This window comes from Scyliorhinus torazame, chromosome 27 (assembly GCF_047496885.1).
Source record: "Scyliorhinus torazame isolate Kashiwa2021f chromosome 27, sScyTor2.1, whole genome shotgun sequence".
Taxonomy (NCBI): Eukaryota; Metazoa; Chordata; class Chondrichthyes; order Carcharhiniformes; family Scyliorhinidae; genus Scyliorhinus; species Scyliorhinus torazame.
This window is the reverse complement of record NC_092733.1, coordinates 20,376,598-20,394,507: the sequence shown is the minus strand read 5'-3', so window position 1 is coordinate 20,394,507 and position 17,910 is coordinate 20,376,598. Positions and strand designations below refer to the sequence as shown.

General features: G+C 47.6%; 1 protein-coding gene across 5 annotated transcripts in view; it reads right to left on the bottom strand.

Annotated features, from left to right (window-relative positions):
* Positions 1 to 17,910, bottom strand: part of dock6 (dedicator of cytokinesis 6) — a 241,117-nt gene that overhangs the window by 137,450 nt on the left and 85,757 nt on the right. For all 5 annotated transcript variants that reach the window (XM_072491074.1, XM_072491075.1, XM_072491076.1 and 2 more), the window contains exons 11-14: positions 16,958 to 17,114; positions 16,078 to 16,202; positions 14,878 to 14,971; positions 12,957 to 13,119 (exon numbers count right to left, since the gene is read on the bottom strand). In XM_072491074.1, coding sequence (XP_072347175.1) covers positions 12,957 to 13,119; positions 14,878 to 14,971; positions 16,078 to 16,202; positions 16,958 to 17,114 — 539 coding nt within the window. The remainder of the gene's footprint in view (positions 1 to 12,956; positions 13,120 to 14,877; positions 14,972 to 16,077; positions 16,203 to 16,957; positions 17,115 to 17,910) is intronic.

Sequence of the window (17,910 nt, the reverse complement as noted above, 5' to 3'; positions counted from 1 at the left end):
TGGTGGCATTCGGCTCTAACTCCAAGCTACACCGTTTCTTATTACACTGCTCTTCCAACATGCAGTCCTGGAAGAGCCGCAAACGCCTCCAGTCGAAGACCAACGCCATTTGATGTATAACCCCATTGATGCCGCTGTAACGCAGATGCCTCATCATCCAGTGTGGCAAGTGATGTGCATGCAGGTGAGTCAAGCTGGACACCCACCAACTGGTATATTGATGAAGGCCCATCACAGGGGTCGAAAACCCATTCCTCAAAAGTGCACAAGATCCCTATTCGCGTGCCAAGGGGTTAACACCCGTTTCAGACCCTGTTCCTGAAATCAGGCTTTGCTGAAAGCAGCCACTCAACTATTCAATAATTGTCGACCCAAATCCTGTGTCATTTTCACCAGAAACTCCTCTTAATGTAGCTGAAATTAAACGTTAATGCAGCACTACAGTTTACAAACCTATCCCTGCTGCATTCATCTACTGAAGTTACTTGCCAGAAACACCGAGGCAATAACTAGTGGTGACAATGATGGGACGATAAATCAATCAGAAGCTTATTACCAGGAAGAATAACAGGGAAAGGTTAAAACAAGAGTTCAGATTGAGTTTGAGGGTGTAATTCCAACTCGTTCCTTGGACGTGACTATGCACACAGTAGCAGTTTGACACTGCCCTTCACTGCGGAAACCCCCATGACTAACACCCCACATGGCAGTCACTAATGTCCTCCATAAAATACGTTCGCCAGATTATCATGTTGGCTCCCTACCCACTGACCCACTTCTTTGTTATGGCAGGAGGGAGAGCAGTGCCTTATCTCGGCTCCAAAAATTGCCTTTATTAACCACTCTCCCTGATGAAACTATGAGTAGCAGACATGAAGAAACTGTAATGTAAAAGCTGACAGCATGGCATGGTCTGACACTGAGGTGTTTCTTGGTCACAGTCATGCCCAAAGAATGAATACGCCCTCAATTTAATTGTATTTAAAATATGTCATAGGAACAAGAGGAGGCCACATACCCCCTCTACATTCTCTACAATGAATAAGGATTAAATGTATAAGAGGATACTCCCTTAGAAACAAACATTCTCAGTACATCAGTAAGCGTCACCTGACATATAGTTAACTCCCAGAGGGTTATGGAGTTAACTGCACTCAATATCCTTTTCATTCTGGCAAATGCGAATACCTCTCATCAATTATCCTGGGGGTACTTTTCTTTTTTTTAAAAAAACTGCTGCTTATTGGAACAGGACCGCTTGCAGCAGACCTCGCCATCACTTTCACGTTAAGGTAAATGCGCAGGAACAAGCCTGCGTCGCATCTGCTCCAGCAGCGGTCACTGCTCAAGGTGCCTGAGGGACTCCAGTGCGACGTGCCTCATACTCAAAACCCACTACACTCCAGGCACCACATTAAACTAGATTTATACATCTGTGGAGGAGGTCCGTTAAAAGATACAAGCATAGAGAACAGATGCTGTTCATTGGCGATTACTGGAATGTGTGTCGAAACATACACTTTCTCAAACACACACTACACTGGGGGCAGAACAGCACTTAATTAGAATTGAGATGTTAAACCGGCTGCTGGTTCTAATATTTCTGTTCTTGCACTTAGCATGTTTCCAGTAAAAAATAACACGGTGTTCACCCAAGATCCTCTAGCTATAAAGCGTTTCACAACTAAACCTATACCGGTATTCCAAAATTCGAAAAATTCCGGAATCCGAGAGACTCTCGGCCCAGAGCAATTTGCATAAGAGATTCTCAACCTGTATTATGCCATGTTTCTGGCCACCTTGTCCTATGAAATCATAGAATCTACAGTGCAGAAGGAGGCCATTCAGCCCATCGGGTCTGCAGCGGCCCTTGGAAAGAGCACCCTACCCAAGCCCACACCCTATCCCCGTAACCCAACCCAATGTTTTTGGACACGAAGGGTAATTTAGCGTGGCCAATCCACCTAACCTGCACATCTTTGGACTGTGGGAGGAAACCGGAGCACCTGGAGGAAACCCACGCAGACACGAGGGGAATGTGCAGACTCCACACAGACAGTGACCCAAGCCAAGAATCGAACCTGGGACCCTGAAGCTGTGAAGCAACTGTGCTAGCCACTGTGCTACCTTGCTGCCCCACGGATGCAGCTGTGTTTTGTCACGCTCTCAAAAACAGTCAAGACCCTGTGGCACTCTCTCTGTACTTTAGACCAACACATCAGGTCAACTTCTGCCGGTGATTCTTTTCTCAAACTAGATTTTCTGATCGTGCTAGAATAATAATGGTGTATGTGTTGTTCAGCTGACAAGTTTAGGGCCTTTAAGGTTCTGCCCAAGTGATACAAATCTCCAGAATTTGCGAAGTGTTTTACAATGTTCCACTGTTTCCTTTGCACAAACCACATCACACCCTTAACTTCCCAGTTATTTAAAAAAATGCTGGGTTTTTACTTTAATTGCCCACTAAACTCACCACAAAAAGTTACATCCGGTAATTAGCAGTGTAAGTACCCTTTTAACGAGATGAAAACAATGCCAATCTACACCCCATCCTAGAGAGGGACACAATTCAAATTTGGAGTGGTACATTGTTAGGGTTTTTAAAAAAAGTCAAATTTTGTTTAAAAAAATCTTTATTCAACCTTGCTACTTCTCGATTTATCTTTCTATAACCGAGTTGATCCGAGTACACCCTATTTCCTTCTCAGCCATTCCAGTTTCTTTCTCAATCCTTAAACTTCATACACTGTTGTCCATGCCATTCACTGAATTCCCAGGTGCCAAATTTCCCTCAGCGCACCCTCATCAGCTACACTTTCACAATCAACGATAGGATGACAGGAAGTACAGAGGGCCAGAGGGACCTTGGGTGCACGTCCATAGATCCTTGAAGGCAGCAGGCCAAGTAGATACGGTGGTTAAGAAGACAAATGGGATACGTCTTTATCAGCTGAGGCATAGAATATAAGAGCAGGGAGGTTATGATGGAGCTGTATGAAATGCTCGTTAGGCCACAGCTAGAGTACTGTGCAGTACTGGTAGCCACACTACAGGAAGGGTGTGATTGCCTGGGCTGGAGCGTTTCAGTTATGAAGAGAGGCTGGTTAGGATGAGGTTGCTTGCCTTAGAGCAGAGAAGGCTGACGGGGGGCCTAATCAAGGTGCGCAAAATTATGAGGGATATAGATAGGAAGAAACTTTTTCCCTTCGTTGATGGGTCAATAACCAGGGGGCAGAGATTTACGGTAAGGAGCAGGGGGTTTAGAGGGGATTTGAGGAAAAACCTTATCACCCAGAGGGTGGTGGGAATCTGGAACTCACAGCCTGAAAGGGTGGTAGAGGCGGAAACCCTCACTGCATTTAAGAGGCAGTTAGATGAGCACTTGAAACACCTTAGCGTACAAGGATAAGACATAAACAAAGTAAGAAGCCCGACTCCAATAGAGTCAGACTTTATAAACATCCAATGAGGAGTCGCTGGGGGAATGGTAATATCCTGTAAATATTATTTTTTTTAAATATAAATTTAGTGCGCCCCATACATTTTTTCCTATTAAGGGGCAATTTAGCCTGATCAATCCACCTTACCTGCACATCTTTGGATTGTGGGGGCGAAACCCACGCAGACACGGGGAGAATGTGCAAACTCCACATGGACAGTGACCCAGAGCCGGGATCGAACCTGGGACCTCGGCGCCGTGAGGCAGCAGTGCTAACCACTGTGCCACCGTGCTGTCCCTAACCTGTATATATTAGACATTGCTCTCAATGCTGCCTGGCAATTCCTTATGCATTGAAAGGAAATGGGAGCGTTAAAGTGCAACAGGAGATACCGATGGAAGACTGGAATGAAATGTTTTCTGAATCCCATCTTGCTGCCTACTCAAATCCCTGGAGACAATATAAATCAAAGCTCATTACTAAGTACTTCCAAACACCACATACTACTGTAGAAATTGGCTCCTCTCCCACAAGTAGTTGCTGGAGAGATTGCGGGGAACTGATTGGTCATTACGTACAGGCATTCTGGTCCTGCCCAAAGTTGAGAAAGTATTGGGATAAGATAGTCAAAACATTGGCCAAGGGTTTCCACATGGTCATCCCACAGACCCCCCTCACTAACTGCTCTATGAGGCACAACTCCAGAGGGGATGGAAGGAAAAAAACATAACTATCTTTTACAAATTTTGCTTATAGCTGACATTAAGGGAATCGCCCTCAAGTGGCTGAAACCCATATGCCCAACCTATGAAACTCGGCTATCCAAATTCAGAGAGCTATTTGAGATGGAAAAAAAATCAAGCATGCATTACATTTACAGAGCGAAAAATTGTTTCAAAGGTGGATCCCAGTCATGGGAATATTGTTCACATGAAGTAAACCACAGAGAGCACTCCCCACCTGACCCAACACCACTCATTACATATGCCTATTATCTAAATGGGGAGAGACTTCGGGGTGCTCTGTTACAGAGGGATCTGGGGTCCTCTTTCATAAGTCATAGAAAACTAGCATACAGATACAGCAGATAATAAAGAAATAAAATAAATGGAATGTTGACATTTTTGGCTAAAAGAATAGAGCATAAAGATAAGGAAGTGTTGTTGCAACTATACAAGGCATTGATGAGACCACACAACCACACCTGGAGCATTGTGCAGTTTTGGTCTCCTTATTTGAGGAAAGATGGAGTGACATTGGAGGCAGTTCAGAGGAGGTTCATTAGGTTGATTCCATAAATGAGGGGTTTGCCATACGAGGAGAGATTGAACATTTTAGGCCTGTACTCTCTCGAGTTTAGAAGAATGAGGGAGATCTATTTGAGGTATACAGGATGATAAAAGGTATGGATAAAATAGACATGGAGCGGATGTTTCCTCTTGTGGGACTTTCTAGAATGAGAGGTCAGTCTTAGGATAATAGGGGAATCAGGAGTTATGGGGAGAAGGCAGGAGAATGGGATGAGAAACATGTCAGTCATGATTGGGAGCAGACTAGATGGACCGAATGGCCTACTTCTGCTCCTGTGTCTTATGATAGGAGGCAGCAAATTTAAAACAGAGCTGAGGCGAAACGACTTCTCCCAAAGGGTTGTGAATCTGAGAAATTTGCTACCCCAGAGTGCGGTGGATGCTGGGACAGTAAATTTAAGGAGGAGTTAGACGGATTTTTAATTGGGAATGGGTTGCAGGGTTATGGAGAATGGGCAGGACGGTGGTGTTGAGGCCATGATGAGATTAGCCATGATCGTATTGAACAGTGGAGCAGGCTCGTCAGGCTAAAGTGTCCACTCCTGTTCCTAGTTCAGGTGTTCTAAGAAAGAACTACTCTGGCTGATTTAACCATCCAGCTCTTGGTCTGTATCACTGTAGGTAACAGCAGCCCAAGCACAAATATGGTGTTCTTGATCAATATGAAGATCAGGGGTTACGGGGAGAATGAAGATCAGGGGTTACGGGGAGAATGATCGGGGTTACGGGGAGAAAGCAGGAGAATGGGGATGTGGAAAATATCAGCCATGATCGAATGCCGGAGCAGACTCGATGGGTCGAATGGCCTAATTCTGCTCCTATATCTTATCAACTTATATCTACACTTGTCTGGACATGTAACTTGATTCTCTGAACTATAAGTGCCTTTGTAATTGTTTCTTTTATATTTCTGGCAACTATGATTAATGTTATGTACAATTCCAACTCTTTCACCATGTTAATCATTTGTTTTCTGTGCTCTGTGAGATAAGAAAAATAAAAACAAGTAAGTTTAAAAGAAGGTTGCAATATTGATTTGCTGCCACCAGAGGGACCACTACACCAAGCTCTGAGGACCTCAAGGGGCCAATTGCCAGTATTACCTTGTTCCTCACAGATCTCAAGAAATCAGCTGAACACATTGGATGTGATTCAACTAAAAGAGAATGAAGTCCCATAGCGAGCGTGTTTAGCCGCGTGTTTCCTGGCGCTCGCAGCGCTGAGAAACACATGGCTATAAAATGTCACCCGCGGTAGATAAGGGGCCGAAGTGGGGAATGTGCGGCCGATGCTGCACAGACCCATTTTCTACACTGAGATCCTCAATGCAGCGAGTGATCGGGACGCTCTCTGAGGCCCCCGACACAACCTTCGATCCCTCCTCAAGCCCCAACGCACTATGGGAGGTCCCCGCACATTTAAATCTGACTAGCTGTCTCGCTCAAAATATGCAGACTTGCTAAAAAGTTATCTCGCCCACAACCTCTCGTGAGATCGCGTTAGATATCGTAAGGCGTTGCGAGCCGGGTAGATCCTGGGAGCGGGGTATCCCGGCTTCTATCGACCACGTTGCGGCGTGGCGAGCTGCTTTTAGGGCGCCGCATGGTCGTTGGATCACACCCAGTGACAATGGCCACAATGCATCCCAAGCATTTCCAGTAGATGCAGCTTCAGCAGTTCCAACCTGCATGTGAGCTTCCGTTCAATTCTGACATTTAGTCAGACAGTCGCAGGTTCATTCTAGGACTTGAGCTCACATTCCAGACTTGACACAGCCGTTCAGTAGCGAAAGGACAAACTTGCATTAACATAGCCCCTTTGCAGACCCTAGGACACTCCAAAGTGCTTTCAGCCAATGAAGTACTCGTGCAGGGTTGTCACTGTTGTAAGGTAGGGAAGGGGGCGGCAGCAATTCTCACTCAGCAAACGTCCACAAACAGCAATGTAATAATGACCAGAGAAGCGGTTTTAGTGATGTTGTTTCCAGGACATTGGGGAGAACTACGCAGCTTCTCTTTGAAATAGCACCATGGGGACTTCTGGTGGCGGCTATGATCATGCACTGCAATGGATTGACCTACAGGTTGGCAAGGACAGTAGCCAGCGCCCACACTGGAGACTGGACTTGGGACTTTTAGCCGACAAAGAAATGTGCGGGCGGTTGAGGTAATGTATTCAGAACTACCTGGAAGTCAACGACACGGGGGAAGTTTCGGCAGAGGTGGTCTGGGAGGCATTGAAGGCGGTGGTTAGAGGGGAGCTGATCTCGATACGGGCCCAAAGGGAGAAAGTAGACAGGGCAGAGACGGACCTACTGGTAAAGGAAATATTACAGGTCGACAGGAGGTATGCGGAGACCCCAGAGGCAGGGCTTTTAAGGGAATGGCGGGAGGCTACAGGCGGAGTTTGGCTTGTTAACCACAGGAGCAGCTGAGAAAGGCGAGGTGGGCGATTTATGAGCATGGAGAGAAGGCCAGCAGAAGGCTTGCACAGCAGCTTAGAAAGAGGGAGGCAACCAGGGAGTTAGGGAAAGTAAGGGATGGGGACGGGAGCCTGGCTGGAGACTCAGCAGGGGTGAATAAGGCGTTACAGTAGGCTGTACGGGTCGGAACCCCCAGCTGGGCCGGACGAGATGAGACACTTCTTAGGGGGGCTGAATTTCCCGAAGGTGGACGGGGGGCTGGTCGAAGGGCTGCCGGCCCTGATCGGGTTGGAAGAGACAGCGGAGGGTCTGAAGGCCATGCAGTCGGGTAAAGCCCCGGGGCCGGACGGGTACCCAGTGGAGTTCTATAAAAAGTTCTCTGGGATATTGGGGCCGCTGTTGATGAGGACATTCAATGAGGCAAGGGAGCGTGGGGTGCTTCCTCCGACGATGTCACAGGCCATGATTTCATTGATCCTGAAGCGGGACAAGGACCCGGAGCTGTGTGGGTCCTACCGGCCGATATCCCTATTGAATGTGGACGGGAAACTGCTGGCCAAAATCTTGTCCTCTAGCATTGAGGATTGTGTTCCGGACGTTATTGGGGAGGACCAGACGGGGTTTGTTAAGGGAAGGGAATTGGTGGCCAGTGTAAGAAGTTTGTTAAATGTGATCATGATGCCCCCGGAAAGTAGGAAGGTGGAGGTAGTGGTCGCAATGGACGCAGAGAAGGCTTTTGATTGAGTAGAATGGGAATATCTGTGGGAGGTACTGGGACGGTTCGGATTTGGGCGGGGCAGTATTGACTGGGTCAGGTTGTTGTGTCAGGCTCCTGTGGCGAGCGTACGGACGAAAAGGACAACATCGGACTATTTTAGGCTGCATCGGGGGACGAGGCAGGGTTGCCCCCTCTCCCCACTGTTGTTCGCGTTAGCCATAGAGCCGTTGGCAATTGCGCTAAGAACCTCAAGGAGATGGAAGGGGCTGGTCCAGGGGCGATGGAACAGAGATTCGTTTAACGCAGGCGATCTGCTCCTGTATGTATTGGACCCATTAGAGGGGATGGTAGCAATTATGAGGATTCTGGGGGAAGCTGGCCGATTTTCAGGGAATAAACTAAATATGGAGAAAAGTGAGATGTTTACGGTCCAGGCAAGGGACAGGAGAGGCGATTGGGGGAACTGCCGTTTAGGGGGGCAGAGGGAAGCTTTCGGTACCTAGGCATCCAAGTGGCGCGGGAATGGGGACGGCTGCACAAACTAAATCTGGCCCAACTAGTAGACCAAATGAAGGATGATTTTCGGAGGTGGGACGCGCTCCCGTTGTCACTAGCTGGGGGGATGCAGACGGTGAAAATGACGGTCCTCCCGAGATTCCTGTTTGTGTTTCAGTGTCTCCCCATCTTTATTCCGCGGTCCTTTTTTAAACGGGTCAACAAGGTCATTACTGGCTTTGTATGGGCGGGTAAGATCCAGCGAGTAAAAAAGGGGATGCTTGAGCAGAGCGGGGGCTGGCGCTGCCAAACTTCAGTAATTACTATTAGGCGGCAAATGTAGCCATGGTCAGGAAGTGGGTGGTGGGGGAGGGTCGGTGTGAGGCGAGTAGAGGCGGCTTCATGCAAGGGCACCAGCTTGGGATTGTTGATAACAGCACCTCTGCTGTTCCCGCCGGCACGGTACTCCACCAGCCCTGTGGTGGTGGCGGCCCTAAGGGTCTGGAGGCAATGGAGGAGGCATGTGGGAGCGGTGGGAGCATCGGCGTGATCTCCAATCTGTAATAATCACCGGTTTGCCCCGAGAAGGATGGATGGAGGGTTTCGGAGACGGCAGAGAGCAGGGATTGCGAGGATGGGGGTTATGTTTATGGAGGGGAGCTTTCCTAGCCTGAGGGAGCTGGAGGAGAAATTTGGATTGGCGATGGGGAATAAATTTAGGTACCTGCTGGTGCGGGACTTCCTACGTAGGCAGGTTTCAATTTTCCCGCTCCTATCACCAAGGGGGATACAGGACATGGTAGTTTCCAGAGTGTGGGTGGGAGAAGGGAGGGTCTCTGACATCGACAAGGAACTCATGGGGTCAGAGGGGACGCAGACAGAGGAGCTGAAGCGCAAGTGGGAAGAGGAGTTCGGAGGAGAAATACAGGATGGTCTCTGGGCGGACGTACTGAGTAGAGTCAACGCGTCCACAACATGTGCCAGGCTCAACCTGATACATTTTACGGTTGTTCACCGGGCTCACATGACAGTGGCCCGGATGAGCTGGTTCTTTGGGGTGGAAGATAGGTGTGCAAGGTGGTCCAGCGAACTATGTCCACATGTTCTGGACATGCCCAAACCTTAGGGGAGTTTGGCAGGGGTTTGAGGATGTCATGTCCATGGTGTTAAAAACAAGGGGGGCGCCGAGTCCAGAGGTGGTGATTTTCGGAGTGTCGGAAGTTCCGGGAATCCAGGAGGAGAAAGAGGCAGACGTTCTAGCTTTTGCTTCCCTGGTAGTCCGCAGACAGATATTATTAGTTTGGAGGGACTCAAAGCCCCCAAAGTCAGAGACCTGGCTATCTGACATGGCTGGCTTTCTCTGCATGGAGAAAATCAAGTTCGCCTTGAGAGGGTCAATGCTAGAGTTCGCCCGGAGGTGGCAGCCATTATCAACTTCTTTGCGGCAAATTAATCGCCAGCAGAAGTACTTCATGTACATTGTTTACTTTGTTGTTGTTGTAAAACCATAAATACCTCAATAAAATGTTTATTTAAAAAAAAGAAATAGCACCATGGGATCTTTTACTTCGACTGAGCAAGCACCTCCGTGTCCGAAAGACTGAAGGAGTGCTGCAGTGTCAGAGGTGCCACCGTCTCAATGAGATATTAACTGCAGTCCCCGACTGACTTCTTGGGTAAGCGTGAAAGATTGCATGAAATTATTCAAAGAGTAGTGTGGTGCTCCTCCTAACATCTGTCTCTCGAGCAACATTGACCAAAAACTGATTATCCGTCTCATTACAGTTGTTGGGAACTTGTACTCAAATTGACTGGCACATTTTCCTATTTCACAACAGCGTCTTCAATTCAATACAATGTCTACAAAGTCAGAAGTGGGGGATGTTCGCTCATGATTGCACAATGTTCAGCACCATTTGTGACTCCTCAAATACTGAAACAGTCCGTTTCAATACGCAACAAGATCTGGAGACAATATCCAGTCTTGGGCTGACAAGTCTTTTGCGCCACACAAAAGCCAGGCAATGATGGTCTCCCAACAAGAAAGGATCTAACCATTTCATCTTGACATTCAGTGACATTACCATCGCTGAAACCTCAGCGTCCTGGTGGTTACCATTGACCAGAAACTGAACTGGAGTAGCCATATAAATACTGTAGCTACCAGGGCAAGTAAGAGGCTAGGAATTCTGCACAGAGTAACGCAGCTCCCGACTCCCAAAGCCTGTCCATCATCGATGAGGCACAAGTCAGGAGTATGATGGAATAATCTCCACTTGACTGGATGGGTGCAGCTCCGACAATGCTCAAAATGCTCGATATCACCCACCCAAAGCAGCCCACTTGATTGGCACCTCATCCACCATACATTCACTCCCACCACTACCAACGCAGTGGCAGCCGTGTGTACCATCTACAAGATGCACTGCAACAACTCACTGTGATGGAGAGCCCCGTTACCGGCCTTCTGCCGTGCTTTTGAAAACTCACCATATGTGGTGATGTGCATCAATGTAAATACATGTAGGCTAGCTAGACACTAGGGGAGTACCAGTAACATCACACACACACACTCAACCAATAGATAAGTTAGATAGGACGCAACCAATGGACATTCACGATACACAAGGAGGTGACACGACCACAGGGGGGCATTACACCAACCCATATATAAAGGACACCACACACATGATCTGCCCCTTTCCAGTGGAGACAGTCAGTGAGTACAGACACAGGGTGGATTCAATATTACACCCACCCCGTGGATTGCAGCAGCTGGTTAGTCAGTCTGGGTAGCTATAGTAGGATTAGCAGTAGTGTCGAACCCGAGTAATAGAAGTGTAAATAGTTTAATCAACGTGTTGGAAGTTATCTCCACGTCTGAACCTTCCTTTGTCAAGTGCACCACAAGGAAGCCGCTTATGTTACACCTACAACATAACAAATCACCATACACTCATGTACACGCATACACTACCCCTCAATGCTAGCAAGTCCTGTTCTGTTTGTTTGTGTTTTCCATCTTGCCTGTTCAAATGTTGCACATGTGCAGATCGCTGTGGTTGGGAGATTCCAAGGTCATGGGTATTTCTGAAAGTGTTTTATTAACTTATGGTATCATTATACTTGTATTTAGATTTATTCTGTGCTTTATGCATATCTAAAATCCGGGTTATTAATTTGCACGTGATTGTACTGATGTATGGTATTTGAAGCATTTATTGTATGTTTTTTTTGTTTGATTATTTTTGGCTTCAGGGAGATGTTCTGATTGGTCGAAAGAGAGACAGTTTGTACAGTTGATGCAGGGACAGTAGCTCTCACCTGTCAAGCCATACTGGTGAAGTGCTTGCTTTGTGATTAATTGCAAATGCTAGGGGCGCCACGGTGGCACAGTGGTTAGCACTGCTGCCTCACAGCGGCAGGAACCTCGGGTTCGATTTCTAACCTTGGGTGACTGTGTGGAGTTTGCACTTTTTCTCAGTTTCTGCGTGGGTTTCCTCCCGCAGTCCAAAAACGTGCAGATTAGATGGATTGGCCGTGCTAAATTGCCCTTTAGTGTCCAGGGATGCGCAGATTAGGTTAAGGGGTTATTGGGATAGGGCAGGGAAGTGCTCTTTCAGAGGGTCAGTGCAGACTCAATTGGTCGAATGGCCTCCTCCTACACTGTAGGGATTCGATAATTCTATGAATTGATTGTTTTTTTTCTGCTGTATTGTAAATTCTTTGCACTGGGATGTGGAGTATAAATAAACACCATTGCACAAAGGTATCTTTGCTTGCTTTGCCATCGCAATATTTATAATTTTTGGCCCACCTTTGGGCCTACATTATCCTCACCCAAGCCTGGGGTATGACACTCACCAAAGCTCCTTCGGCAAGCACCCTCGAAACTTGCTACCACTACCCACCAAGAAGGACAAGGGCATCAGATGCATGGGAAACACCACCACCTGCTGGTTCCTCCCCAAACCACGCCATCCTATCTCAGAACAATATTCTATCAGTGTCGCTGGGTCAAACTCGTGGAACTCCGTCCCTAGCGCCGCTGTGGGCGTACCCGCAACTAATGGGACTGCAGCGGTTCACGGAGGCAGCTCACCACCACCTCCTTCAGGGAAAAGAGGGGTGAGAATGGGGACAGATGCTGGTCTAGCCGGCAACACTTCCCATGAAACGATAAATAAGAGAGACCATTAAAAAAAAAACTTCACTGGCTGTAAGCACGCTAAAGAAGAAAGAAACGGGGAGAAGAAAAAAAAGTTAGTGAATATGGCATCTTCCACATCCTCAGGATGTCCTGAAGCATTCATAACCAATGGCGTACCTAGACATGTTGTCACTGTTATAGCTTTGAAAAGTACAGCAGTCTATTTGTGCTCAGAAAGGTCCCACACACCAGCTGATACCCTGAGGATGTTGTTGGGTGGATATAACATTGATGGAGTTTACCACCACTGAACAAAAGGTAGAGAAAGTTCTAACCCCGCCCCACCCCACCCTCTCCCCTAGCAATGGTGATGGTGCCATTAGTACAGCTGCGGTAGACAATGACCAAGGCGGATTGTTACCTGTATGTAGTGTAGGGCATGTAGACCTCCCTTGCTGGGAACTCCAGGATTTCCTTTGTAGGGCGGACTCGAGGATCTGGGTACGGTTTGACGTGGAGCAGCTCAGGAGAGAGGCAGTAGTGTGGGCTTTCAGGAGCTGGAGATATATCGATCTTTAATTGAGCTGTCAACAGAGAAGACATACTTTTAAGATAAACCAAGGAAGTGCAAGAAGTGTGAAGTACAGACCCTCACTCCCTCTCTTCTTAAACCCCTGCAGTCTATTTGGATAGATATGCCTACAGTGCTGGGTAGAGGGGGAATTCCAGGATTATGACCTCAGCGATAGTGAAGGAACGGCAATTATAGTTCCTTCAGGATGAATGACGGAGCTGTACTCACCCAGGCAAGTGGAGAGTATTCCATCACATCCTGACTTGTGCCTTGTTGATGGTGGACAGGCTTTGGCGAGTCAAGAAGTGAGTTACCCGCCACAGAATTCCCAGCCTCTGTAGTTGATCTGCACCCCATCCACTACCATAAACATTCACTCCCTCCACCACTGATGCACAGTGGCAGCCATGTGTACCAGCTACAAGATGCTGTGCAGCCACGTGCCAAGGCCCCTTCAATAACACCTTCCAAACCTGCAACTTCTACCTCCAGGTGGAACATGGATAACAGATGCATGGGAACACCATCATCTTCAAATTCTCCCTCCAGGTCACTCACCGTCCTGACTTGTAAACAGAGGCGGACTTTCAATGAAACACACAGCGCCAAGAGCACATGCGGTTATTGAGGCTCGAGGCCCTGCCACCGAAGCAAGAACCGAGAGATGAGCAGAGCAGCAGTCGGGAAGTGCAAAGAAGGTCAGGCAAGCTCTGGCGTAGTGTCTCGGGGAGCAACGGGAGCTGGGCAACCCATCAGAGGCCAGCCAGGCAGTGTTTAGTGTGAGAGGGCTGAATTGGGCAGCAATGGTGAGAGTGAGCAGAGGCCAGGCCACAGAGCCAGCAGCAGCAGCCAGCCTGGAGAGCACACAGTCGTCGAGGCTTGAAATCCAGCCACCCAGGTGAGAGGCCGAGAGTGGAGCAGAGCAGCAGTCGGGCGGTGCAAAGGCCAGGCTAGCGCCGGCAGTGTCTCCTGTGGAATCGGGGAGCTGCGGCCAGTGGGAGCGGCAACTTGCTCAGAGGCCAGCCAGGCAGGACTGAGAGTGAGAGGGCTGGACAGAAACCAACATCTTCTTTCTTCTTGTTGTTTTTGTATGTTGCTTTTTTGGCGTCAGTCATTTCTCACTCTGATCAATTGCAGTGTCTTTTATGATATCTGACTTGCCTTGGCCATCCACTGACATCATTAGGGGGCGGAATGCCACATCACCAGGGGACACGGCATGACGTGGGATCCCGAAAAGAGGGAGAGCGCGGGGCCCTCAATAGTGTAAGTCTGCCTCTGCTTGGAAATATATCAGCCATTTTTTCACTGGGTCAAAATCCTAGAACTCCCTCCCTAAGGGCACTGTGGGTGCACCTACACCACATGGACTGCAACTGTTCAAGGTGGCTCACCACTACCTTCTGGTGGTCTAGCCAGCGACGCCCACAGCACTTGGCTTAGCTTGTTCTGGAGCTCAAATCTTCCTCCTATTGTTGTCAGGTTCTTTACTGTATCCAGTACCTTGAGCCGTTTCGTTATCTCAGGCGGAATCAATCAAATTGGCTGAGGACTGGGATCGGTGATGCTGGGAACGTCAGGAGGAGGGCAGAACATATTTAAATGAGGACAAGTCAATGTCAGGTCCAGCAAGCAAAATAATGTTTGTTTCCACAAAAGTAGTAAAGTGTCTGTTTGTTCGCTTTATCATTGCATAAAAACCACATTAGTCGCTTGCTGCCACCCAATTCTCGCTTTTTGTACCTTCTACTCTTCAGGGCACAGTTACCTGTCACTGGTCGCAGTCTCCGCAGAACGGACGAGGGTCTCCTCATGTCTGCCAGGAACTTGTACAAGTCTTCATCGCTTAAACGATCCCCTTCCTGATGAAACACAAAGACAGTGATCCAACATCATGGCCTCTGCTTGAAAACGGTTTCCAAGACTTCACAATTAGGACAGGAAAGACAAGAAAATAAAGCTAAGGGCAGCACGGTGGCTCAGTGGTTAGCATTGCTGCCTCACGGAGCCGAGGTCCCGGCTCGTGTGGAGTTTGCACATTCTCACCGTGTTTGCGTGGGTTTCAATCCCACTACCCGAAGATGTGCAGGGTAGGTGGATTGGCCACGCTAAATTGCCCTTTAATTGGAAAAAAAGAATTGGGTACTCTAAATATATTTTAAAAATAAATTTTTTTTAAATAAAATAAAATAAAGCTATTCTGGACAAGAAATTTGACATCTTGGAGAGAAACCACTGCAGCAGCAAGTTGCTTTTATTAGGTATCAGTGGGTGTGTAACGGTGCTTGGAGTGGAAGGGGCGATGAAGGTAGCAGATAGCCCAGCATTTCTCCCTTCAACTCACTCACACCACCGTCACCCACATGGCCATATAGTCATCCACATGGTCATACTGTTACTGATGCAACTAAGAACTCAAGTACACAATCTCAGGATTTTGACATAAGTCCCTTCTTGTATTCCACATGAGCACACAGCCAAGCCAGCCTGGCACAGCAAAACGCGCACCAAACCTTCTTCGCGATGTTCACAAAGCTCTAAGCTGGGGGGTAAGGTCAGGAAAGTTTAAGCATCACAAGCCTGCAACAACTGAGGGGGCTAAAGGAGAAGGGAAACTGCAGTGAAGTACCTTGTACATTATAAGCCCAGTGGCACTCTTTCCTTCAATGAAATGACACTCGCAAGTCTTCCATGACATTGCATAAAGAGACTGGAGACTCAAGCAATGACCTTTAAGCTGCTGAGCTGGTCCTTGCAAGATGTTTTTTCAGCTTGAATAATGAAGCCACCTGCAGTTGATGGGCACGCAGCTTGGGTCATTCAGAAAACAACCTGTGAACTTCAGCCTCTAAGTGGGCAACTGGCTTTCTTTTCAAGTGGGAAGATAGTTGTATGTAGACCACAATGAGCCACATTTACTTGCCTTGGGCTATTCTTTTGGGCCTTAATGTCTCTCTTTATCGTTTACCTGTTTGAAGAAGTTGGTGACAGTCAGGGTAGCTGGTCGGAAGTTGGTGTAGTTGCAGGTGTCATCGCCAATGCTCATCCGCTCCAACGTCCTTTTCTTCCGGTCTGTCCACGTTCCCTTTCGTTCTGGAAAGAAATCACAATAAGAGGGTAAAAGCCGCTGTTTCCCTTTGCTATAAACCTACTTCCGGTGCTAAATGTCCCCCTTCAGCATACAACTGACAGCCACGTGCCCAGCGGAGTTGGTCAGCACTGCTGTCTCACGGCGCCGGGGACCCAGGTTTAATCCCGGCCCCGGGTCACTGTTCGTGTGGAGTTTGCACATTCTCCCCGTGTCTGCGTGGGTCTCACTCCCACAACCCAAAGATGCGCAGGTAGGTGGATTGGCCACGCTAAATTGCCCCTTAATTGGAAGGAAAAAAGAATTGGGCACTTTTAAATTTTAAGGGCAGGAGATGCATGGGAACATCACTATCTCCACATATCATCCTGACTTGGAAATATATCACCACTCCTTCACTATCACTGTGTCAAAATCCTGGAACCCCCTTCCTAACATCTCTATGGGTGTACCTACACTACATGGATTGCTGCGGTTCAAGAGGCACTCATCACCACTTTCTCCTCAACACCACTTTCTCAAGGACAATTAGAATGGGCAATAACTTCTGGTCCAGCCAGCGACATCCGCATCCCTTGAACAAACAAACGTACATGTAAAAGCTGCTACTGGAAAGATTGATCCTGAAATTCATGCTGATACCAATGTGCATTTCCTGACAGACCTTTGTCTTGCATTAGACAAACTTCACTTAATAGACTCAACTATGAAAGGGGTCAGCTTGAGGAGGGCAGAACTGAAACACATGCAAGTATCTCACCACTTTCTGAGTCTGAGGAATCTCGCTCCAGGCTCCCAGCACTGCTCACAATGTTCATCAGGTGGATGGCGGTCCAGGCAAAGGGCATTCGGAATTTGCCCAACTTGTTGCAGAACTGCTCTGCCTGGTTCTTCAACTTCTCCACTTTCTCCTTGTGCTGGGCAGGTGACACAAACAAGGGAAAATGCGTGTTCAACAGTATGCTCCAGACAAGCATTCAGAGAGAGCAAGAAAGGAAACAACGGAAAGAGCAGAGAGAGAGAGACAGACAGAGACAGACGGAGAGACAGAGTCAGACACACACACACACACATAGATCAAGAAAAATAAAGGGGAGAATTGAAAAGTAGCAGACTCTAATAGGCTACCAAAGAACTGTATTTCATAAAACACAATTACCTGCAAAATATCTCGCTTGTGAAACGGTGACTAGTTATGAAGGTAAAAGCACAACCATTATATGCACAGCAAAATCCCATGTTTTGGAATGAATTAGTGACTAATTGATCTGCATTTGGTGTTGGTTGAGGGGGCGATTGTTGGCCGGGATGCTGGGAGAACACCCTGTCCTTCTTTGAATAGTGCTATGGGATCTTTAACACTCAGCTGAACTGCTGGAACAGGCTGGTGAGGGAGGGTCCTCTGACAATGCAGCATTCTAATTAAGGGAACACAGGGGACAGAACCTTGAACCCATCAGCTTCTGAATCTGAGGTAAATGATACAAACTGACATATGTTGGAAAGAGGGTCTGGAAGCAACAATGCAATACTGTAAAAAATGTGTCTAATGTTAATGTAAGCATTTCGGAACATATTGCATGCCAAGGCATCATACAGCAACAGAACATGAGAGGGAATAAGCTTTGATTTGTTTTGATTCAATTCTTGACATGACTACTCAGCTAAAAACATTAATATCAAAATAAGATCAATAAATTGGAGCAGGATTAG